The sequence below is a fragment of the Prunus avium genome, chromosome 4 (genome assembly GCF_965620075.1).
Source record: "Prunus avium chromosome 4, drPruAviu1.hap1.1, whole genome shotgun sequence".
Lineage (NCBI taxonomy): Eukaryota > Viridiplantae > Streptophyta > Magnoliopsida > Rosales > Rosaceae > Prunus > Prunus avium.
Genome location: NC_142287.1, coordinates 17,350,672 through 17,376,089, shown reverse-complemented (window position 1 = coordinate 17,376,089; position 25,418 = coordinate 17,350,672). Strand labels below are relative to the sequence as shown.

The following is a 25,418-nucleotide window of genomic DNA, read 5'->3' as shown; positions in this document are numbered from 1 at the left end:
TCATGGCATCGACCCACTTAGGATTCGATAGAGCATCTTGCAACTTAGTTGGAATACATACACTAGATAAATATGATTCATATGACTTGGGATAAATGATGACTTGACACATAATTATTAATGAGATATTTGTTTTGGCATGTATATCAGGTGAGTATTGCACTTCAGGTTTTCCACGAGTACTTTGTGGGGGAAACTGATAAGTAGATATAGGCACAACATTAGAATTTCCCTCATTTGTGTCACTGGCACGAATTGATTCAGACAATGGCAAGGCATGGGGGTTATAGTGTTGCCATCAGTTACATCATCACAACAATCCACAATTTCACCATCATCACTCAGTTCATCCGCAACCGACTAGTCCACCCCTTATTGGTGACATGTTTCCAGACAGAGAGCTCCCATCGGCTCCAGACATTACTGACCGAGTCGGTTCAGATAAAGACAAAGATGGAAAAGTTACAATTTATTCTACATTTCAAAACTCTCTTTTTCTTGATGACTCTCCATTTCACTCCCCCGTCCCCCTGAAGTGGAGGGGCAGAAGAAGGTTGTGACAATTTTGAGTTCTTTCTGAAAAAGTCTGCCTCTATTCATCGAGAATCCCCCATTATATGGACAGAATATGAGTTAATTAGGAAAGAACACAGGCTGATCTTCAGCCCTGAAAAACAGCTAACCTACTGTATATACATCAATCTAATTATAGCATACAACTAGTATATCCTAATTAAGGAAAGAATCTGCTGGTATTAAATCTGTATAACTTATAAATTTGTAAAAGCATAACTTTCAATCTATTGTCAATCCGCTGTCAATCTGCTGGCATTAAGCATGTAGTTATTTTCTTTAACATCCCCCCTCAAATTGATGCTGGTAAATCGACTAGCATTAATTTGCTAACGAGGAAATGATGGCGCTGACGTGGCATGGATTTGGTGAAGATATCTGCGATCTGCAGAGGAGTGGAGACATGTGGAAGGGTGATAACCTGATGATCATAGGCTTCTTTGATTGAGTGACAGTCTACCTCGATGTGCTTTGTGCGTTCGTGATAGATGGGGTTGGCTACAATTTGGATGGCACTAGTGTTGTTAGCATGTAGGGGAGTAGGATGAACTGGACTGAAACCAAGCTCTGTGACGAGACCACACAGACAGGGCTCGGTACTCTGCCTCGGTAGATGATTTGGAGATGTGGTCTTGCTTCTTGTATTTCCAAGAGATAGAGGCATCACCAAGAAACATACACCAGCCGGTAGTAGATTTCCTGGTGTTTGGGCAACCAGCCCAATCAGCATCACTATAGGCTTGTAGCTGAAGTGAAGAACCTTTAGTGAAGAATAAGCCACGACGAGATGTGCCAATAATGTAGCGAATGATGCGGCGAACGGCAGATAGATGGAGATGCCTCGGGGCTTGCATGAACTTGCTGACGGTGTGAACAGCATAAGAGATGTCTGGTCAGGTAATGGTTAGATAGATAAGACTACCAACCAGCTTCCGATAGAGAGTAGGGTCTTCAAGAAGCTCCCCTTCGTCACGTCGATATTTCACATTAAGTTCCATGGGGGTGTCAACTGAAGTAGTGTTGGTGAGGCCGGCTAACTGAACCAAATCCTGACTATACTTGTGCTGATGCAAGAAGAGATCGTGAGGTTGATGATGCACCTCTAAACCCAAGAAATAGGTGAGCTGGCCAAGGTCTTTCATGTGGAATGTAGAATGCAACAAAGTCTGAACTGCAGTGATTGCCTCCAAGTTAGAGCCGGTGATGACGATATCATCCACATAAACAAGGAGGACAACGATACCCATGGATGTCCTTTGTAGAAAAAGGGAGGAGTCATACCGACTTTGAGTGAAAGAAAAACCAAGCAAAGTGGATCGAAACTTTTCAAACCATACTCTCGGTGTCTGCTTCAAACCATACAAAGAACGTTTCAGTTTGCAAACATCATTAGGTGAGGAAGTAGGCATACCAGAGGGAAGTTTCAAGTAAACTTCTTCCTTGAGATCACCATGAAGGAATGCGTTCTTAACATCGATTTGATGTAAGGGCCAGGATTGGGATGCAGCAAGGGCGAGGATAGTTCGGACAGTGGTCATTTTGGCGATTGGTGCGAAGGTCTCATCAAAGTCGAGACCATATTCTTGTTTGTTGCCAAGTGCCACTAACTGAGCCTTATAACGGTCTATAGATCCATCAGAATGAAGCTTGATAGAAAACACGAACTTACTGCCAAGGGTTTTCACGGAGGAGGGGCATGGAACAATGTCCCAGGTTTGGTTTTCCTCAAGTGCAAGAAGTTCGGTTTCAACAGCTTTCCGCCAACACTCATGCTTCATTGCCTGTTTATAAGACGAAGGAAGAGAAATAGAAGACAAGGTGGCTGTGAAGGATGAACGAGGAGAGGAACCAAACCTATCTAGGGGGCAACAAACTCGAGTACTGTGTCTGAGAGGGGAGGTGCAGTTGCTGGAACAGGAGCAACAGTCGGGGAAGGAGCTTGAGGGGGCTCGGGAGGTGCTGAAGGCTGGTGGGAAGTGGCGGAGGAGCGTCGTTGATACACTAGGAGAGGCTTAGAAGGGACTGGAGCGGCAGAAGAGTTAGTAAACATAAGCAAAACAGCAAATGAAGGAGAAACGGGATCCTGATGTGTGGGAAAAAAATACTGATTTTCTAGAAAGATCACATTTCTAGAAACTCAAATAGGACGCAAATTTGGATTATAGCAAAGAAAACCTTTCTGGTGTACTGATTATCCTAGGAAAGCACACTGAATCGATTGAGCTGTGAGTTTTGTGCGTTCATGTGCAAGAAGATGAACATAACAGACACAACCAAGGGTACGAAGGTTAGAATAAGTTGGAGGGTGACCAAATAACCTGGTGAAAGGAGAGTCGTGGTTAAATGTGGGAGAAGGTAACCTGTTGATGAGATGGACAGCAGTGGAGAGAGCTTCACACAAAAAACGAGAGGGCGTAGATGACTCTAATAGGAGAGTGCGAACCCCATTTTGTTGAGGTGTTGAAGGGCAAGACCGTTGAGAGATGATGCCGTGATTCTGTAGGAAGTCCTGAAACAAATGAGACATATACTCACCCCCATTGTCAGAACGAAGGATTTTGATATGGGCCGAAAATTGGATTTGAATATGTGCATGAAAAATCTTAAAAACAGAAAATACTTCGTCTTTAGAATGAAGAAAATATATCCATGTGAAACGGCTATAGTCGTCAATAAAAGTGACAAGGTATTTGTAATTAGCATGAGAAGTGACAGGTGCCATACCCCACACATCACTATGTATCAAATTGAAAGGTTGGACTACATGTGGTGTGTGAATAGGAAATGGCAGAGTCTTACTTTTGCCAAGTCTACAAGAATTGCAATCAAACTGAACAACAGTAAGAGATGGTGATTCTTTATTCCCAAGAAAACCAGATTTTAGTAAATCATGAAGTACATTAGAGTTTGGGTGTCCCAGACGTTTATGCCATGCTCGGTAATCCACATGAGCAGAATTACAAGTGACAAAGGACAAAGAAGAAAAAAAAAAGGAGACAAAGGAAATTGAAGAGGAAAAAGACGTCCCACTTTAGGCCCCCTCGCGATCATCCTCCCTGACTGTTGATCCTGCACAACACAACCAGCTTTAGAGAATTCCACTTTACAATCATTATCAACCAATTGACCGACATACACAAGATTGGTGGTAAGGTCGGGAGATACGAAGACATTAGTGAGAGAGGGAGAAACATCACTAGTGGCCGTGATAGGTAAATGATTGCCATCAGTAGTATGAATTTTGAGATTTCCAAAATATTTGTTTACATTGGTAAGAGAATCAACATTGTTTGTCATATGATGGGAAGCCTCGGAATCAAAGTACCAAGTAGATGATGTAGAGAAGGGTTTACCTGAGAGTCCTAAAGATGAAAACGCAGAAATGATCATTTGTTGAATCATGTCAGGGGTCACAGGTTGGACAGGAGCAAAAGCACTTTGTGTCAGAGGGGCTGTATTCACAGAACTACCAGCACTAGAAGAACTAACTAAGACAGTATATGCTGTCTCTGATTTCTTGGGGGGTCCCAGATCCAATCTTATGAATCTAGAATTTGTCCGCTCCTTGGATACATGCCTCAATGATCTCCTTCACGAGGAACAACGCCTTCTCACTCAAACCACCATGGAACAACGGCGATCTACATCTGTTCCTGTGGCCTATGCAGCACAAGGTAAGCCACGAGATAGGGATATGAGCACTGTTCAGTGTTTCTATTGCAAGGGATTTGGCCATTATGCTGCAAATTGTCCCTGAAAATTCTGCAACTACTGCAAAAAGGATGGCCATATCATCAAATTCAGGTCTCAGTTTCATTAGAAATTGATCCCTCTGAGTAGTTTCATGGACAGATTGAACAGAACTAAGACCTTCGGATGGTAAGTCAGCATAAACTATATCAGTGTATTCAGCCCAAAGATTAGTGAATCTAGAGTAAAAATCGGAGATAGAAAGACTATCCTGTTGGAGAGTGGCCAATTCATGTTCAAGCTGGAACCGACGAGCAGTGTTTCATTGACTATAGATCTTCTTCAGGTAAGTCCACATCTGAGCTGCAATATGAGAGGATCGAAGGTTCAAGATGATATTGGGTTCGACAGATCCTAAAATCCATGCCATAACTTGAGCGTCCTTGACTTCCCACTTGGTGTGCTGGTCTTTGTCTTTGCTTTTGTCAGGAGCTGGGTTACTTCCATCAACATGTCCCCATAGCTCCTTGCCTTTTGACGAAAATCCTGAAGTGAAACGCCTAAGCAGAGTAGTTCTTGCCATTGAAACGAATCAAAGAAACATCAGACTTATCCGAAGACATGAGGTCAAGAGAACTTGATCAAGAATAACCGAGATTACGGAACTTGAGAGCAAGAGACAATTCAGAGCTGTAGCTCTGATACCATGACAATTTTGAGTTCTTTCTGAAAAAGTCTGCCTCTATTCATCGAGAATCCCCATTATATGGACAAAATACGAGTTAATTAGGAAAGAACACAGGCTGATCTTCAGCCCTAAAAAACAGCTAACCTATCGTATATACATCAATCTAATTATAGCCTACAGCTCGTATATCCTAATTAATGAATGAATCTGCTGGTATTAAATCTGTATAACCTATAAATCTGTAAAAGCATAACTGTCAATCTGTTGTCAATCCGCTGTCAATCTACTGGCATTTAGCGTGTAGTTATTTCCTTTGACAGGTTGAACATAATACGAAATGTCTTCATGAAACATCACATCCAAGGTAATATGCACTTTCTGAGTTGGAGGATGGTAGCACTTGTAGCCTTTCTGAGTAGTAGAATAGACAATAAACACGCACCACATAGCACAAGGATCAAGCTTATACTTCATTGATGAGGGTAAACATGGACATACGCCATACGCCATACACCCAAGCATCTTAGGAGGGAGCGTGGATACAAAAACTGGGGAGACACATTCTTGTAACACTTCAAGAGGAGTTTGAAAGTTTAGAATCCTTCTGGCAGTACGATAATCAAATAGATTGTAGCTACAACAACATGCCCCCAAAGGTAATTGGGAACCGACATATCCAACACTAGGGAGTGGGAAACTTCATGCAACTGACGATTTTTACATTTGGACACACCATTTTGTTGTGGTGTAAACGGAGTTGTCATTTAATGAATAAAACCTTGATCACGGAAGAAACAAGCCAATGTTATTCACATATTCTCTTCCATTATCAATTCTGAATACTTTGACCCTAGTATGAAATTGAGTAGACACCATGGCACAAAATTTTTGAAAACCCAAGTTGACTGGGTGCAATCATCAATAAATGTAACGAACCAACGAAATCTATTCTAATCAATCTTAGCAAGACCCTACGCATCAAAATGCACTGAATCAAAGGGCAACGCTGTTAGAAATGTGCCCTAAGAGCCAATACATTTGATGTAATCTCCTTAGAATACATTTCGTATATGATATATAAAGGGCAAACTTATTTGTTATCTTTTACATCGTGTAAAGAAACAAATGTCCCGGGTATGCTAAATAAGAGATAAAGTAATCTAAAGAAGATTAGATTCGGGAGACCTTTAATCTCTAACTGTAGCATCCCAAAATGTTCCTAATCATAGGTTATCAAATGGGCATTGATAAACCATCAAGATTAGCACATATTATGTATGCTCAATTGGGAGGATGGTTAGTCTCAAACCATTTGTGTAGTTGACACTAATACAAGTATGTGGGTGCTCATTAGTGAATGAGTACACTGAACGCGGTCAACCGTAGTTCTCATATGGAGTATTTATCTATATGTCAAATGAGAACTCATAGTTGCAATAATGCAAATTAGTCCTTAGACCTGAGGCATCATGGTTGTCCTGTGATGCGTTATTGATCTTTGATAGCTCTTAAAGGCAAGCCGTAAAAGATTTGTCTTAAGTATTGTTGGGATCTCTTAATTCATCATAGGGGCATGTGAATGTACAATAAGGAATCTCTACTTTCGATAAAGAAGGAGAATGTTTCAAGATGTGATTCAGTAAATCTTTGGCCAAAGTATTTTGAGCTTGATTTAGAAAGTTGTTCTTAATCATGTTCTTTTGAATCACATGAGGTTATAAATCATATTAGGGGTTTGACATAAACAATCCGTACCCTAATAATATGATTTGAAACATTGTATAAGAGAAGGATCGTATTGCATTGCAATTCCAACTGAATAGGTTCTTCATCTATTCTGGTTAGCTTGGGTAGCCTTGATATATTGCTAGATGTCACTCTTGGCTTGTGGAAGTCCTAGGATTGATTGTGATCGATCCAAATAAAGGAAGAATTAAAAAGGGGTTTTAATTCCAGTTGGTTAGAAAGAGTTCTAATATTTTCCCACTTCCTTGCTAATTAGAACCTAATGGATCGCACACCTTAAATGGTTAACTTTGAGTAATACAAATGAGAATGAGGAAATCAATTTGATTGATTTGATGTGGATGATTTACTACGTGTAAAAACGTATTTGGGCCTCGATAATAGTTAGAGGGAAGTCCAAATGGTTGGGTATCAAGCCCAAGGGCTTAAGACACCTATAAAATATGGTTTAAGTGTCATAAGGCCCAATTTTGGAAGCCCAATGGGATTTGGCCGAAAATGGTTAAGTGAATGTGTATGGGAATTGTTTCCATAAGCTCATTAACACACAAACACAATCCAACATCAACCAAATAGGTTTGGGAGATCAAAGAGAGAAAAAGGAGAGTTTTCAAGAGTGAAATACTTTCATTTTTCAAAGTGGTTTAGATTGAAACCAATCTTGAGAATCTTGCACTAGCATCCAAGTATTCTCAAGATACTTCTTCTCATCTCAAGGTTCCATTGGTGTGGAGACTTAGAGGCCATATACTTTTGTGGCTCACATGGAGGAGAAAGATTAAGGAGCAAAGATCAAAGAGGAGATCAACAAAGAGGAAATCATCAAGAGAAGACCAAACACAAATTGGTTCATATAATTGCTTCAAGGGTAATTAGATCTTATCCTTTCTCTTGAATTTTCATTTATGAAAAACATATCAATGTTCATGGCTTAAGATACTTGGAAGAAGTTTTGTTTTTGAATTTAAACAACCACCTTAGACTTCCGCTGCGATTAATTTGATTAAATGCATGTTTAATATTCAAATGAACTTTGAAAAAATGTTTTGAAAATCCTACAATTGGTATCAGAGCCATAGGTCATGAACTTGATATGTTTTTGGGGTTTAGAGATGCATATATGGGTTGTGAATTCATTTAAAAGTATAATAGTTATACTTGATTTATTTTGATATGATTGAATAAAAATCAAATGGAGTGAAAGGGGTTGTTTGGGATTTTGGATTTCCGGATTTGTGTTTTGATGATTGATGCTCTCTTTGTGTTCATATATGTATATGAATATTAGAGCATAGTTGCATTAAAACTCCCATGATTTTAACTTCATGAAATATATGATATTAAGAGCATGAGATGGTTAAAATGGAATATGGATTTTTCCGGAAATAGCATGAACATTCATATAAGTTCATATGCATGTTCTTGGTGTTCTTGATGTTCTTGTTATGGGATCTTTTTGATCCATAAGTTAGGTGGCTAATCTTGATGATTTTGTTTAGTGGAATTTTCCACCAAAATAGGTCAAAAGTTGATGATGGTGTTTTATTATAAAATTAAAAGTTTTTCAAAAATGTTTCCACTCAATAAACATTTACCCACCACACTAAAATTAATAAGATTACTTTGGTGAGTGTGTGGGGCTTTCTAGGTATAAATGTTGGTGATTTGATATAAAATGCAAAAGTTGATCAATTTATTCATATCACTAATTCTTTACCTACCACACTAAAATTAATTTTGATTACTTTGGTGAGTGTGGTTGGCCTACCTAGTCACATTCATGATTATTCACTTAGTTGAAAAAATTATGATCACCACTTTGTATTATACAAATGCATGCTTTAACCCCACACCCTAGTGGATCAACTTTGGATCCATTATTAATTGTTGAATAGTTTTAGACCTAGTTGCAATATATGATAAATGTAACTATGCCTAAAAGGTTTCTACAATTACATTTACTATTGTAGTAAAATGTTTTCACTCCATGGTAAATTTATTTTATTTGAATATAGTTACCACTTGAATTAAACCCATATATATGTATGCAACCCAAGAGCATGTATTTACATTGCTAGTTTAATTGTTTAAAGCGTTTAAATAATTAAAGGATGGTTATGGACTTAGACCAAACAATTGAGCTATGTGATTGGCCGCTTATTGGATATGTATTCGATTTTGATTGGCTATGTAATAATGAAATGGCTTTCATGCCTAATTTATTTTTATGCGCGCGTAATTAAAATGAATCACCTTCCAAGACCATGATCCAACATGGTGGCTCGTGTTGGATCAACAAGAAAGTCCATAATCATCCTATAAGCCCAATGCAATTGGAATGTTCGGTAATGATGATAATTAATCAATTAGTAGTATCATGTATTCCCACTATCTCAAGCAAATGGTTTCTAAAACATTTAGTGGGAGTATTATGTGCTACTAATATATTGCACTGGGAACCATTTAATGAGATTAGATAGGTAATTTTAACAGGATTAAAATTGGATTAAAATGAGACCAATTTAACTACCCTCAAAGCAATATTAAGTTGATAAGCGAAATGGCACTTCGAATGCTATTTTGTGGCCTTCCACCGTGGTAGTCTCTTATTGGGTGGCACATTTACACCTTGTTGGACCTCAGTGAGGCAACATCCAGTACTTGTAACCATCCAAGGGAAGCCTATTACACATACTTGATGTAGTGCGGATAGATAACGAGTGTGGCCAACAAACTGTTAGGTTGAGGTCATACTTGAAACCCTATACCCACAAGCATGGTGGGAATAACTTAACTAAGACGAACGAAACCAACAAACTGTTAGGTTGAGGTCTAGTTCTCTAGAGGCCATAGTGATGGGTATTCACATTAATGATGTGATTGGATAAGAGTATCCTCTCATTAGTATCATAGCAATCCAACAAACTGTTAGGTTGAGGAAAACTATGTGAAAGTGAGACTCCCATCCCCACTAAGAGTTTCAACGGAAACTCTCGGATTTCAGGAGGGATATGAAATTTGCCAAAAATAGTGGGAGCTACCATCATGACTTAAAGACCCTAAGTCCTTGGTAGAAGATTAATCTAAATTAAAATCTATTTACGTTTTGCAGAATTTCAAATTAACCATCACAAACCCAATCTCAAAGATACTTGACTCAAACGTCCAAGATGACACGAACTATCCGGTTTGATGCACAAACACCAACTTGTCCTATAATTGGATGAAATTAGTTGTGTATAAGAAAACCCCACCACATACCCCTCTTGGTCCATATGCCATTGAGGAGGAGACAAAGGCTTATAAGAAGCATGTGTCAGATGACAACCGAGGTAAAAGTTACATGTTGGCATCCATGAAAAGGTGAAGCTACTCCTAGCTTACAATACCATATGTGAACTTGTTGTGACAAGAATGGTAAGTGGGTTCCCGGTTAATCAACATGATCTCAATGTAATATCATTACATAAGATATTGGAAAATATGGATTTTTCTTTGATGTTGAAGTTCAACAAGATTCTTTCTTTCATCCCTATCATTAGTTAATCCCAATATGTTATGAACTATAATATGGGAAAGATGAATGATACCCTATATGAGCTACTCAATATGGCTATAGTAGCTTAAATGAATATCTCAAAAGATAAAGGGTTAAAAGGATAGTTGCAATTTTAGAAGGGTTCTTCTTCTTCCAAATCCAAACAAAAGGTAAGGATAAAGGAAAGAAGAAGAAAAGTTTTCTAAAAACCCAAGGAAGAAAGAATACAAAAGAAAGACAAGTAACTTAAAGGTACTTGTTTTCACTAAGGCAAGGATGGACATTGGAAGAGAAATTGCAAGAGATGCCTTGCAAGCCTCAAGAGAAAAACCTTCGGAAGGTCACTCTCTTGTTCTAAAATTAGTAATTACAGTTAAAGCTTCTAAACTGAATAGTTGATTCAGGAGCTAGTCAACATAAATGCAATTGTGTGCATGGACTAGTGGGAGTAGAAGACTTGGAAAATGAGAAATGGTGCTGACTGTGGGAAGTAGCACTAATGTAGTTGCCAATGCAATAGGCACCTAACATCTCAGACTACCCTCTGAAGAAGACCTGAATTTGAAATAATTGTTATTTCATTTCTGGATGTGTAAAGAACTTAATATCCGTCTCTATATTTTAAGAGATGGAGTTAATGTTTTGTTTGACAAAATTCTTTGTTCTATTTCACATATCAATCATATCGTTGCTTATGCAATTTTGATTGATGGTCTCTTTTCATTTAAGAAATGAATGGTAGCATTAACTGTATATGGATAAAGATGCAACTAGACCTGAGAGGCCTAGAGATGTGGATACATCAACTAAATTGTGACACCTTAAACTTGGAGGCATTAGCCAAGATAGAATTCACCGGATGGCAAAAGATGGAACCTTTTGGATCATTTGATCATGTTCATATGCCTACTTGTGAATCTTGTCTACATGGTAAAATGACCAAGTCTCCTTTCACTAGTAAAGGAGAAAGAGTTACAGAACTGTTGGGATTAATTCACTAAGATGTTTGTGGATTTTTGTATACAAACACAGATGGCGGTTATTCATACTTCATTACCTTTACCGATGATCATTCACGGTTAGGGTATTTATACTTAATGAAGCATAAATATGAATTTTGAAAAGTTTCAGGAATTCAGAAATGAAGTTGAAAACCAAACAAGCAAGAGTATTAAAATCCTTAGATTCGATCTAGGATGTGAATACTTAAGCACATAGTTTCTTGATTACCTCAAGGAACACGGCATCTTATCACGATGAACTCCACCAGGAATTCCACAACATAATGGAGTTTCTAAAATGAGTTCCATGAGCTGTACTAATTTACCTATATCCTTTTAGGGATATGCACTTGAAACTGCAATTCATTTGCTAAATAGAGTGCCTTCCAAATCCATTCCACAAACTCCATTTGAAATGTGTTTTGGGAAGAAACCAAGTCTTGATTAGATCAAGATTTGGGGTTGTCCAGCATATGTAAAGGCAATATGCGGATAAACTAAATGCAAGGTTAGTGAAGTGTAGATTTATAGGGTATCCAAAAGGAAACTATGGGATATCACTTCTATCACATTGACGAGCAAGAGTTGTTTGTCACAAGGTCAGCTACCTTCCTAAAAGGGAATACACTCTTGATGGGAAAAGGGGGACATGAGATAGAACTCAAGGAATTGTCCAATGAGCTAGAAATCAACACTGAACTAAGTGCAATCCCAGATCCACAAACTTGTTGTAACACAGACTCCACGTAGTTCAAGAAGGGTTAGCAGAATGCCTAAAAGGTATTATGGTTTCCTTCATGACAACAAAGGAGAGTTGAATCTCCTAAGTGATTGTAAGGATATCGAAGACCCTTCGAACTACAATGAGACAATGTCAGACATTGACTCATAGAAATGGCTTGGAACCATGAAATCCGAAATGGATTCTACGTATACCAACAAAGTCTAGACTCTAGTTGATCCTCCTCCTGGTATTGTACCAATAGGGAATAAATGGATCTTTAAGAGGAAGATAGGCTCAGATGGGATAGTAGAAACCTACAAAGCAAGGCTAGTAGCAAAGTGCTACAAGCAAAGAGAAGGGATTGACTATGAAGAAACCTTCTCTCCTGTCACTATGACAAAGTCTATTCGGATTTGGCTTGCAATAGCTGCATACCATGATTATGGGATTTGTCAAAATGGATGTGAAGGCGGCTTTTCTGAATGGCCACCTTCAGGAAGAACTATATATAGATCGACCTGAAGGCTTCATTTCTAAAGTTGATAAGCATAAGGTATGCAAGCTACATAGATCCATTTATGGGTTGATGCAAGGTTCTTGGAGTTGAAACATCCTATTTGATGAAGTTGTCAAAACATTTGACTTCGTACAAAAACATGGATGACTAATGAGTGTACAAAAGGTCAGTGGGAGTTTGGTAGCATTCCTAGTGATGTATGTAGATGACATACTACTTATCGGAAACGATATAGGAATGATATCTTCAGTGAAGCTGTGACTCATTAAAATCATTCTTAATGAAAGATTTTAAAGAAGCATCTTACATACTTGAGATAAAGATTTATCCTGATAGATCTAAGAGAATAATTGGATTATCTCAATCCTTGTATGTTGATAAGATGCTAAGGAGATTTCATATGGAACAGTCTAAGAAAAGTTTACTTCCAGTATGACATGGACTTCACTTTTCTAAGAGCATGTGTCCAAAAACTCATTATGAGATACAGTAGATGAGTAAAAATCTCTTATGCATATGCAATTGGGATTCTCATATATGTCATAGCATGTACGAGACATGATATCGGTTATACGAGTATAACTAGAAGATATAAATCAAGCCCATGATTGGATCAATTGGGAGCAGTCAAGTATGTTCTTAAATACTTAAGAAGGACTAAGGACATGTTCCTCATCTGAGAGAAACATCAGAGTAGCAAGTGGAAGCATTTACTGATTTGGGTAATATATCTATTATCAATTATTGCAAATCCACCTAAGGGTACGTCTTCATTTTGAATGAACACGTAGTTGTTGGAGAACAACTAAAGTTGATTACATTGTCGCTTTAGAAGCTACAATAAAATCTGTTTGGATAAAAAGGTTCATTACCGAACTAAATGAGGTTCTAACCATAATGTCACAAGTACCTTTACTGTGTGATGACAATGGGGCGATAGTTCAAGCCAAGGAACCTAGGTCTCATCAAAGATCCAAACACATAGAAAAATGTTACCATTAGATGGGGCATCTGCAAACAACGTAACAGATCCACGCACTAAGCCTATGTCACAGTCACAACTGGATAGACATACAGAGATAATGGGTATGAGATACATGGCTATGTGGCTCTAGTGCAAGTGGGAGATTGTTAGAAATGTGCCCTAAGAGCCAATACATTTGATGTAATCTCCTTAGAATACATTTCGTATATGATATATAAAGGGCAAACTTATTTGTTATCTTTTACATCGTGTAAAGAAACAAATGTCCCGGGTATGCTAAATAAGAGATAAAGTAATCTAAAGAAGATTAGATTCGGGAGACCTTTAATCTCTAACTGTAGCATCCCAAAATGTTCCTAATCATAGGTTATCAAATGGGCATTGATAAACCGTCAAGATTAGCACATATTATGTATGCTCAATTGGGAGGATGGTTAGTCTCAAACCATTTGTGTAGTTGACACTAATACAAGTATGTGGGTGCTCATTAGTGAATGAGTACACTGAACGCGGTCAACCGTAGTTCTCATATGGAGTATTTATCTATATGTCAAATGAGAACTCATAGTTGCAATAATGCAAATTAGTCCTTAGACCTGAGGCATCATGGTTGTCCTGTGATGCGTTATTGATCTTTGATAGCTCTTAAAGGCAAGCCGTAAAAGATTTGTCTTAAGTATTGTTGGGATCTCTTAATTCATCATAGGGGCATGTGAATGTACAATAAGGAATCTCTACTTTCGATAAAGAAGGAGAATGTTTCAAGATGTGATTCAGTAAATCTTTGGCCAAAGTATTTTGAGCTTGATTTAGAAAGTTGTTCTTAATCATGTTCTTTTGAATCACATGAGGTTATAAATCATATTAGGGGTTTGACATAAACAATCCGTACCCTAATAATATGATTTGAAACATTGTATAAGAGAAGGATCGTATTGCATTGCAATTCCAACTGAATAGGTTCTTCATCTATTCTGGTTAGCTTGGGTAGCCTTGATATATTGCTAGATGTCACTCTTGGCTTGTGGAAGTCCTAGGATTGATTGTGATCGATCCAAATAAAGGAAGAATTAAAAAGGGGTTTTAATTCCAGTTGGTTAGAAAGAGTTCTAATATTTTCCCACTTCCTTGCTAATTAGAACCTAATGGATCGCACACCTTAAATGGTTAACTTTGAGTAATACAAATGAGAATGAGGAAATCAATTTGATTGATTTGATGTGGATGATTTACTACGTGTAAAAACGTATTTGGGCCTCGATAATAGTTAGAGGGAAGTCCAAATGGTTGGGTATCAAGCCCAAGGGCTTAAGACACCTATAAATTATGGTTTAAGTGTCATAAGGCCCAATTTTGGAAGCCCAATGGGATTTGGCCGAAAATGGTTAAGTGAATGTGTATGGGAATTGTTTCCATAAGCTCATTAACACACAAACACAATCCAACATCAACCAAATAGGTTTGGGAGATCAAAGAGAGAAAAAGGAGAGTTTTCAAGAGTGAAATACTTTCATTTTTCAAAGTGGTTTAGATTGAAACCAATCTTGAGAATCTTGCACTAGCATCCAAGTATTCTCAAGATACTTCTTCTCATCTCAAGGTTCCATTGGTGTGGAGACTTAGAGGCCATATACTTTTGTGGCTCACATGGAGGAGAAAGATTAAGGAGCAAAGATCAAAGAGGAGATCAACAAAGAGGAAATCATCAAGAGAAGACCAAACACAAATTGGTTCATATAATTGCTTCAAGGGTAATTAGATCTTATCCTTTCTCTTGAATTTTCATTTATGAAAAACATATCAATGTTCATGGCTTAAGATACTTGGAAGAAGTTTTGTTTTTGAATTTAAACAACCACCTTAGACTTCCGCTGCGATTAATTTGATTAAATGCATGTTTAATATTCAAATGAACTTTGAAAAAATGTTTTGAAAATCCTACAAACGCAACATATTTTTACTTGAAGGGAAAACAATATAGTGGCTTTTGGACAATACATATGTTGCACACTTGAAACTAAACTAATCACAAGAACAAAATAAAGATGGAAACAAATGCTTAAGAAAGCCAAATAACTGGTGTCCCAAAGCGACAATGCCATTGCTAGATTTTATGTTTTTCTTTGACACTGCCACTCTTAATGTTATTAGCGACTCCATCATGAACTGCTTCTATCGGTAATTTCAAATAGCATAATCCCCTTATCCTTTTACCATGCCTAATTGTCTAGTGCGTCCTGAGATCCTAGAAAGAACAATGTTTATAATAGAAAGTAGCAAACTCATTAAGTATATCAAGTAATCAGCCAACAAATAAAAAATTACAATGGATATTCGGAACTAGTAACGCACGTGACAAAGACAATCTAGAAGTGAGGGTTATTGTGCCCTTGCCAGTAATTGGAGAGGGTAAGCCATTAGCACTAGTTATATATGGGTCACAAGTTTTACTTGACAAATTATCAAATAATTTAGCATTACATAATTTAGCACCAGTGTCAATTATCCAAGTATTGTAAAAAGTACATGGTACGGAGTCAGAAACACAAAAATTTGTCGACGGCACAGTGGGTTTAGTCTCTCATTGAGTCATAGTGCAAGTAGCCTTGGGGCTACACATATGGGCTTTGTAGTCAACAAACCAGTATGGGTAACCATGTTCTTTAAAATAGTTTCCGGAAAGATGATCACCTCCATAATGAATACACTTGTGGGTTCCTTGGAGGGGACTAGGTTTGGCCGTGGCTGGTTAGTGGTCTAAGAAGGCCTAGGTAGGCGGAAACCAACAAAAGAAGACTGACGACTGGTTGTTGGGGTTTGACCAACTGATCTAGAGCGGGTAGAATTTGCCATCATGGTAGTGGCACTGCAAGCATGGTAGTTGCCGAGTGTTTTCCTCTATCACTATGACATATGCTTCCAAGATAGATGGGACAGGAGTAAGAGCCAAGATTCGATTACGAACTCCATCAAATTGAGGGTCAAGTCCTCTATGAAAATCATAGACTTGATTGATTTCAATTTCTTTATGGCGTCGAGCTACATCACTTGGATTGGTAAGTTCATTTGGGTGCAAACAATCAATCTCTTGCAAAATAACATGTAATTTCTCGTAAAACACATTCAAAGGCTCACCGTTATGACATCTCACATATTGCCGTTAGAATTGAAAGAAACGAGAAGTATTTTGAGTAACAATATAGGTTTTCTTGATAGCCTCCTAGAGAGCAGCATCACATTGCTCAAACAAGGCACACAACTTCTTCGTCATGGAATTGAGAAGCCATGACTACACCAAACAATTGTCTTCTTCCCATTCAACATATTCATTAAAGTCTTCCTTTGGAGCTTCTTCCCATTGATAAATACCGCCATACGACGACCAGTAATCGTAGGGAGTGCACTACGTGACCAAGAGGCATAATTGGATCCATCCAATTTTTTAGGGGTAATAGGGACAAAATAGTCACGAGAGGGTTGATCCTCCTTGGTACTAGAAGCACCAGTAACATCACCCCACCTTTTGAATCATCACCCATGATTATAGCGGAAAAAAAAAAAAAAAAAAAAAAAGAATCCTAAAAGGAAAATTAGGGCACACAACATAAGCAGAGAGAGGGAACAACAAGGTGTGGAAAAACCCTAAAACAAAATAAGGTTCGGCATAGGTTATTGAACAGGTGGGCACGACACACAAGGTTACCAGAAAAGTGCTGCTCTGATACCATGTTGAACAATATGTGGGAATTTTCAGATGATTATTACTCTCCACTTTAGAGGCAATATATATAGTTGACAAGAGTGTTTTACAAGTATACCTAGCTATACAAGGAATCCTAATTACAGCGTGACTAAAATAGAAAATAAAGATAATTCCTAAAATTAAGTCTTATAACTCGGGACAAAGTAGAACATATACTATAATCTAAGAGGCATGAGATCATTAAGTTTAAGTCTTAGAGCTTCCATAATGAGCTCCCTAAACCACCTCAAATTTTAGGGAAGAATTGGAAAAATACCACTCCAACCATACTCCCTATCCACCTCCTAAAATAGGGGGACCTCTAGGAGCTCTTAAATCTGAGGAGAGAGAAAGGACTCCTAGTGGCTCTCTATAATTTAATGTTGCTTTGTTTTATGCATATTTTAAACTTTTAATTAATGCTAACTATTTTTATATATTATATTTTATAGAAATGAACCAATTATATTGAATTAAAATATAATTAGACTATTTATGACTCCCTAAATTAGAGAGTATGATTGGAGTTCAAATTTTATAGAGAACTCCTAAAATAACTTTTGTGTATTTCTAGCTAAATTTTAACTAAAAAATAGGAAGCATAATTATAGATGCTCTTAGTGACTTTTAATGATGCGACTCGTAATTTCAATATATGAGTATGACGGTGTACCAATGTTGGTGCACTCATGCCACTCATATATGCGAAAGGTCACCATTTATGATGGTCATAAAACTCTCAAGAATTATTCTCCATAAAACTTAACCATTGTAGATAATTATGTCATAAATGACTAACCGTGGTAGGCCAAATTTGACCGGAGAAACACCAAGACTTCTTGCCAAATTATTTTACCACTATTATGAATGGTAGATATAATAAATATAGTCATCCAAAACTTATTTTCTTTGTCATGAAGGTGCTGTAAATAATTTGAATTGTAATGACCTATTTCTTGTAGCTATAACTAACGATTGAAATCGTTAAAAATGTTTAAAATTAGAGTGCAGCTAATTGAACCCTAAAATTAACTGAGTACACCCTAAGGTCTAAGTACACCATCCTATTTCAATCAAAATATCAAATTAACTAAGTACACCCTAAGTGACTACCAAAAATACCCTTGGTACACCCTAATACACTCTATCACACAAAATAAAGAAACAAAATCAAAAGCCCTTGGAAAGAAAAAAGAGAAACGTATCCCACCGATAGTTTGGTTCCTCCCGCAACCACAAAGTGAAAGAAACCAAATGCCAAAGTGTTTCATTTAGCTAATAGCTTGTATAGTCTTACCTGCACAAAAACCACAAAATTAATTGAACCAAAAAAATATCACCACAATTGCAACCACAACCACGTCCCTAGAAAATCATCTTCATGTTTCTTGTACAACATCATTAGTATCCTTGTCTTTATTTTCAATATGTTTCCAACCATCATCTACAATAAGAAATCGCGGAGGAAAGACAATAATTCAAGTTTAGCAGATAAATAGAACAGAGGAATAGCCTCTTACAAGTTTCAAGGCAAGACAATAATTCAACGCAAGAATCAATTCAAGTTCAACGCAGGACCTTCGAGCATTCAACGACACCTCCTTGCCCCTCCGCCAATGCTAGCTATTTGATTATGGTTGAATATGTGGCAAGTAGGGTGTACTTATTAAAATTATATTTGTTTCACAATTCAATATATTTTTTTTGGTCATTTTATATTAGGGTAAATTAGTAATTCAATAAATAGTTTGGTAGTAGGGTGTACTCAATTAATTTTAGGGTTTGTTTAGCAGCACTCTAAAATTATAGCAACTAGGATACCTAGCTAGTAGCTTTGAATTAATAGATAAACTCTAGGGTTACTAACTATTAAAGAAGGAGACTTTTGGCCCTCCCATCTTTGGTGCCCTAGGATCAACTGAATATCAGCATTTTGTCTTCGACTAAAAACAAAGAGATGATCCCATAGGGGTTGCCTAAAGATATTTGATAGTATAGAATCACTTTTAGTGGTCCATTATAGTGTGAGTACAAGGAACTTTTCCCCTTTACGCAAACCATTTGAAATGGTGAGTCAATTTGAAAGCAGCAAATTCAATCCGATGCAAACCTACCAAATAGCAGAACATGAGGGCAAATTGGCATGTGTACCATCTTCGGAAAAGGGCCTTTGACCTTTCTTTTTTCTTTTGAAAATGAAGTCTATATACCAGTAGCCCCAAGCCCTGAATTAATTTGATTGGATTCCAATTTTCCAGAGTTTTTGTTTTGGAGGACAAAACAGAAGAAAAATGAGGTCATGTTAATAGGTTGAAAGTTGGAAACGCATGCTTGTCTGTGGCAAACGTGCAGAAATATTCTGATTCCTGGATGGTGGTACAATAATTATATATGTAACAACAGGGTATGTGAGGAGGAGAGCAGGTTTCATACCCATGGGCCAACATATCCATGTACCAAAATGTACGGCCCTGATTTGGTTTCCACCAGAGGAAGATGCTTCAAATCATGGGTTTTTGGTTTCCACCAGAGGAAGATCCCCGTGACTTTTTTCTAATGTATAAAATTTGGGGCCAGTTTCATTTTTCATGGGTCAAAAATATATTTTACTCTCTTCTTCACAGTGAAGGGGCCACCACAGAGAACTACGGTTGGATAGAGTGAGAGGGCGCAGTGCTTGGGGAGCAAAGTAAAAAGGTAAGGATCAATTGTAATTAGTGATCAACATCTTACAGTTAACAGAGTTGTAGACGTGCGAGTTGATGTGTGTTGTAGTTGTAGACGTGTCCAGTTTATGCCTCAAGGTTCACACGTGGGACATTCCTCATTTAGGTCTTTTTTTAAAAAAAAAAAATGCCGGTGATATTAGAGTAGAAGGATTGAAACCACGACTCGAATATAAGGATAACTGCTTTTAATCACTTGAGTTACAACCCAATTAGGTCATCATTAAATAGGCAAAAGCCCTATGTCTGAAGATAACAACTAATAGGAATTGTTTTGCAAAACAAAAAAACCTGAGAAAATTTAATCTTTAGTAAGCTTAGAAATCTTATGTTTTTATTTTACTTGTGGTTACAATGCTCATTTTTGGGTAGGCATGGTTTTATGTATAATTAATAGGAAAAACCGAATATGTTGTGTAGTATTGGCTTTCAAGTTTTAACTCAACAGTTTATGTTTCTTTTCTTGTTGGAATTCTGTGAAGCAATGGAAGGTAGCAGCTCAAACAACGTCGAAAATATCTTCCTTCCCGCCCACGGTATCTCCTTTCCCATGGCTCTCTCTCTCTCTCTCTCTCTCTCTCTCTCTCTCTCTTTCATTTCAATATGTTCTATTTTGAAGTTGAAAGAACTTTATAATTATAAACTAAGTACCAATATAATAAAAATATAAATGCAGAAAACTAATTGCCAATATAATAACTTTATATACCAATTGGTTTTTTTTAATTTTTTAAATTTATTTTAAATTTTCAATCTTTTAATTCGATGACTAAAAAGTGCAATGTATCGCAGAAAGACAAACCTTTGTCTTACACTAGGATACAATTGACTCATTACTTTTGGATCTGCTTTGGTAACTTATAACAGATCCAAATGAGTTGCGAAACCGACAGAACGAACTTGAGAAGAAAGAAGCACGGATTCAAGAGCTGAAGAAACAAATTGAACTAACCAAGCTTCATTTGGAGGAGATGAAGAAGAAGTCAGGTGCAAAGGAGAAAATGGAAGCTTTCAATCAGCTGGTTGAGGCATATAACCGCATGAGAGAGGAGTACAATGCATGGTTGGCTGAGAGATCGAGGGACTCCAACAAGTGAACAAGAATTGATTCATTTTCAACCCTCTTTGTCAATATTTTAATTGCAATTAAGTTAATTCGTAGTTAATTCACTTCTATAGGAAGTAATTCTGTAATGTATGAATCAACTTCTATCAATATACTTTGTGCTATGAATTTGAGCTTCACTTGTGCCCATGATTTGAGGACTACAATTAGAATTAGGTCAACAAATTTGATTTAAACATATAGAAAGAAGAGAAGAGAATTGACCAATACACTAAATGACTGCTCTTAATACGAGTACACATATTGGCTAAAACTTTGTTCTTCTCATTGAACCTAATCTGGTATTTGGGTTGTTTATCAGCAGAGAAGAGACCAAAGTGCCTCTCAATTTCTGCAGGACCCTTTTGGTTTTCGTCAAACATGGCAAACAAATAGGTTTCTACAGGTTTTCCACGCCTCTTGGGAGTCCCTCCCTTCACACTGTCAATCAAATTCTTGTAGTAAGTGCTTGCATTTTCAACTGTGGCTCCTTCCCCGCCTTCCGATGGCCAACCGGTCTCTGATACAACGATCTCCACACTCGAACCTCCGGCTTTCTCAAGAGCAGAGTAGAGGGCATCCACAGCTGCAGCAAAGAGATTTGTGTACCCAAATGCACCATCTTGTACTGTCACTCCAGGTGCAGCAAATAAGGCATAGCCAAGGCTGATGTCTTTGGTGTCGCCGATGTAGCTGAAATAAGGGTACACATTGGCAAGAAATGGAGAGCCATTACTTGCAAGGAAGGCAATGATAGGGTTTATGTATGAACTCGCAGCATCACTAAATGAGCCTGTTGATGGTGGATAAGAACTGCCCAACAGAGACATGTCTATGGCTGTTGAAACTTTGATTTGGTCCTGCAAATTGGCAGATGCAATTGCGATTTTAATGTTTATCATGGCTGCTAGAACATATTTTGCTTCTGCATCTTGGGGTTTGATCTCATTTCCAACTGCAATGTACCTAAACTTGACATCAGGAAAGAAGTTTAGGACATTGTTTTGAACCCAAGCAGTGGCAGCTGCAACGTCATTTCCAAGGGACTGGATGTCTTGGTTTCTAACGCCTACGATGAGTTCGATGTTGGATCCTTTCAGGGCTTGGAGAGTTGGAGGATTGGGATCGAAAATTCGCATTCTTGTTATGCCATTTGCTTGGTATAGACTTATAACTTCTGGATCAGGCGGCAGGTTGTTGGCAACCCGACCATAACAAACTCCTATTGACTCTGCACCTATCTCAAATTCAATCAAAACCAAATATGAACTACATCATGTCAGGCTGTGAATGTTTCTCGCATAAGTAGAGCATAAAAACGTTTTGAGCCTAAGAAAACACTTTTGTCTACTTCTACCAAAAGATCGTTTGAGACTATTTCTGGAAGAATCAAAAGTGATTTCTGACAATATACGTTTCTGAAAGAACTTTTAACAACAACGCTTAGGAGCATAAATGCTTCTTACAGAAGTAGTCTTAAACGGACCCTAACTGTTAAGCAAAATGTTTTTCTTGACATTTAGAACCTTTTGTTTTGTTTTTTTTTTCTCTCAGAAGTCCTTAAATATAAACATACATTGAGACATGTAGGAGGGATGTACCTGTTGTTTTGGAGCTCAATGTCAAAAGCCCAAGAAGTAGGAACGCAGAAACCACATATGGTTTGTTAGCTATAATCTCACGAAATGAAGCCATGATGAAAATGATTGGAATAACAAGCCAAGGAATAGATTGGTAACTTTGTATTGCCTTCTTTCACTAACAAATTACTCATATATATAGCAAAAGGGCCTTAGATTAAATTATATATCATGCAAATGTGGGGGGTTCAATTGACTAATCATGCCAGGATTACAAGAGACAGAATATATATCTTCTGATAAAAACTAATTTGTATTTCATTAACGTATTTTAAAGAATAATAATAATGGTTTATATCATGCTAACAGGCTTTAGAATCATAGGGATATTTATGTATTTGGCATGTTAATGCTGAAATATAGAACATTATTGAAACCTTATTTTAACACGCCTATCTTTCTCATTATTTATATAAAATAAAAAATTCTGATAATACCAATGTCGGCCAATGTCCTCCAAAATTGTTGTAAACATAATTATATTATATAATACTTTCGTTATTTTATAAATAAATAAATATTTGACTTTTTCAATGACAATAATTGGGTCAAGTAGCACCAATTTGGTCAATGACAATTTCCACTTTGTTCATGAGTTCAAATTGCATGTATAATAATTGCTAAAATATAAAATTAATAAATGACTTGCCAAGTTTGGTCGATTTGCATCACATGAGGTCTTTACCATCCTTTGGAGAATTTCATAAAACGAGGATAGCACTTGAGTTCCCTCACCTTCTTTAGAAGCTCTACATGATTCGCTTGAAGTGAAATTCTAGTCGAACTTTTTTGGCTCATTTTATTTTTACTTAACTAAATATAAATTTCCTCTGAAAAAAACTAAATATTAATTTCCTCTTTACAACCACCATCAACGACATTTGCTATATAAGTAGCTAATTTCTCTAGCAAGTAATAAGTAGACTACCAGTTCCATATGAATTTGAGACCTTCACTTGTGCGCCCATGTAATTTAATAATTGTTATTCTCATTTATGCAAGAATAATAGTTGGACAACAATTAGGTCAACAAATTTAGGGCCAGTTTGACATTGTTGTGCTGTGAAAATAATCGCTGTCAGATTTGTTGTGAGAGAAATCAGCTGTAAGTTAAAGTAGTTTGGTTTTTGGTAAACTTTTTAGTAAAAGTGTTGTTGGTACTAATTCCCGTATAATCAGAAAATGAAAGCACCTCATTAGGTGCTTTCCATTATAGCTTTCTCTCACAATAATTTTTAACAATAAGTGATTTTCTCATAGTTTAACAAACGGGCTGGGCTTCCCTAATTTTTTTTAAAATTACTTATCACCCCAAATAAGCAATGCCAAACGGGCACTTAATCTAAATATATAGAAACAATAAATAAGAGAAGAGAATTGATCAAAACACTAATTAAATTACTGCTCTTAATACTAGAAGACGTATTGAAAAAAAACTTTCATCTTCTTTTTTCTTTTGACAGATAAAACTTTGCTCTTCCATTGAAACTAATTTGGTACTTGGGTTGTTTATCAGGAGAGAAGAGACCAAATTGTCACTTAGTTTCTGCAGGGCCCTTTTGCTTTTCATCCAACATGGCAAACAAATAAGTTTCTACAGGTTTTCCAGGCTCCGTTCACACTGTCAATAAAATTCTTTTACTAAGTGCTTGCATTTTCAACTATGGCTCCTTCCCTACCTTGGGATAGCCAACCGGTCTTCGATACAACGACTTCCACAGTTGAAACGCTGGATTTCTTGAGAGCAGAGTAGAGAGCACCCACAACTGCAACAAAGAGATTTGTGTACCCAAATGTACCATCTTGTACTGTCACCCCAGGTGCAGAAAATTGTGAAGATATTATTATTAGTTGTTTGAATAATCTCTAAGTTGTAGGAACGTAGTTGTAGAAGTTTATCTTTGACTGTTTCTCTAGCCAGTATCCCATGAGATTGAGATTAGGACTTGTTATTCGTGGGATAATGCTTCAGCTTTTTATGTTGGTTTCAGTTCATGTAAACGCTATATAGCCTAGTTCTTTTATCTTGAATAAACACTATGAGAAAACTTATTCTTCTCAATCATATTCTCAAGCAAAACTTAGTTTAATACCAACAATTGGTATCAGAGCCCCAACTGGCGTAGAGAGAGCATAAGGAAGCTTGCCGTAGTAAGAATTAATGGCAGGAGAAGGAAGTAGCTTCGTGCAACCAGTGATTCCACGCTTCGATGGCCATTATGAACATTGGAACATGTTGATTGAAAACTTCTTGAGGTCCAAGGAATATTGTGGCCCAGTGGAGAATGGAGTCACGCAATATGCAGAGGGTGTAGAGTTAACAGAAGCTCAATTGAAAGCCCCAGAGGATCATAAGCTCAAAGATTTGAAGACCAAGAACTATCTCTTTCAGGCCATTGATACAGCTATATTGGAGACCACCTTGAAGAAAGATATAGCGAAGGATATATGGGATTCAATGAAGAAGAAATATCAAGGCACAACGAAAGTCAAGCGTGTGCCTAACTTTAAGCTCTTCGCAAAGAGTTTGAGATGCTCAATATGAAGGTTGGAGAGTCAGTTGATGAGTATTTTGGAAGGACTCTAATTGTGGCTAACAAGAGGAGGATCAATGGAGAGAAGCTGGAAGATGTAGCTGTTATCTAAAAGATTCTGAGATCAATGACACCAAAGTTTGACTATGTGGTGTGTTTGATTGAAGAATCAAAAGATCTTGATAATCCCTCTATTGATGAACTACAAA

At 37.2% G+C, this 25,418-nt stretch overlaps 1 protein-coding gene across 1 annotated transcript; it reads right to left on the bottom strand.

The window, feature by feature from the left end:
* Positions 1–21,024: 21,024 nt before the first annotated feature.
* On the bottom strand, positions 21,025–22,763 carry LOC110753959 (glucan endo-1,3-beta-glucosidase-like). Its single transcript, XM_021954954.2, has 2 exons — positions 22,637–22,763; positions 21,025–22,272 (listed from the first exon to the last, which is right to left on the bottom strand). The coding sequence occupies exons 1-2, from the start codon at positions 22,728–22,730 to the stop codon at positions 21,209–21,211; spliced, it is 1,158 nt and encodes a 385-aa protein (XP_021810646.1). The 5' UTR covers positions 22,731–22,763; the 3' UTR covers positions 21,025–21,208.
* Positions 22,764–25,418: the final 2,655 nt, after the last annotated feature.

Bases quoted from the DNA above. Each gene is read 5' to 3' on its own strand.
- LOC110753959 (XM_021954954.2), bottom strand. From the start codon at position 22,730: ATGGCTTCATTTCGTGAGATTATAGCTAACAAACCATATGTGGTTTCT. The intron at 22,273-22,636 runs GTACATCCCTCC...AATTTGAGATAG, and splicing joins ATTGAGCTCCAAAACAACAG to GTGCAGAGTCAATAGGAGTT.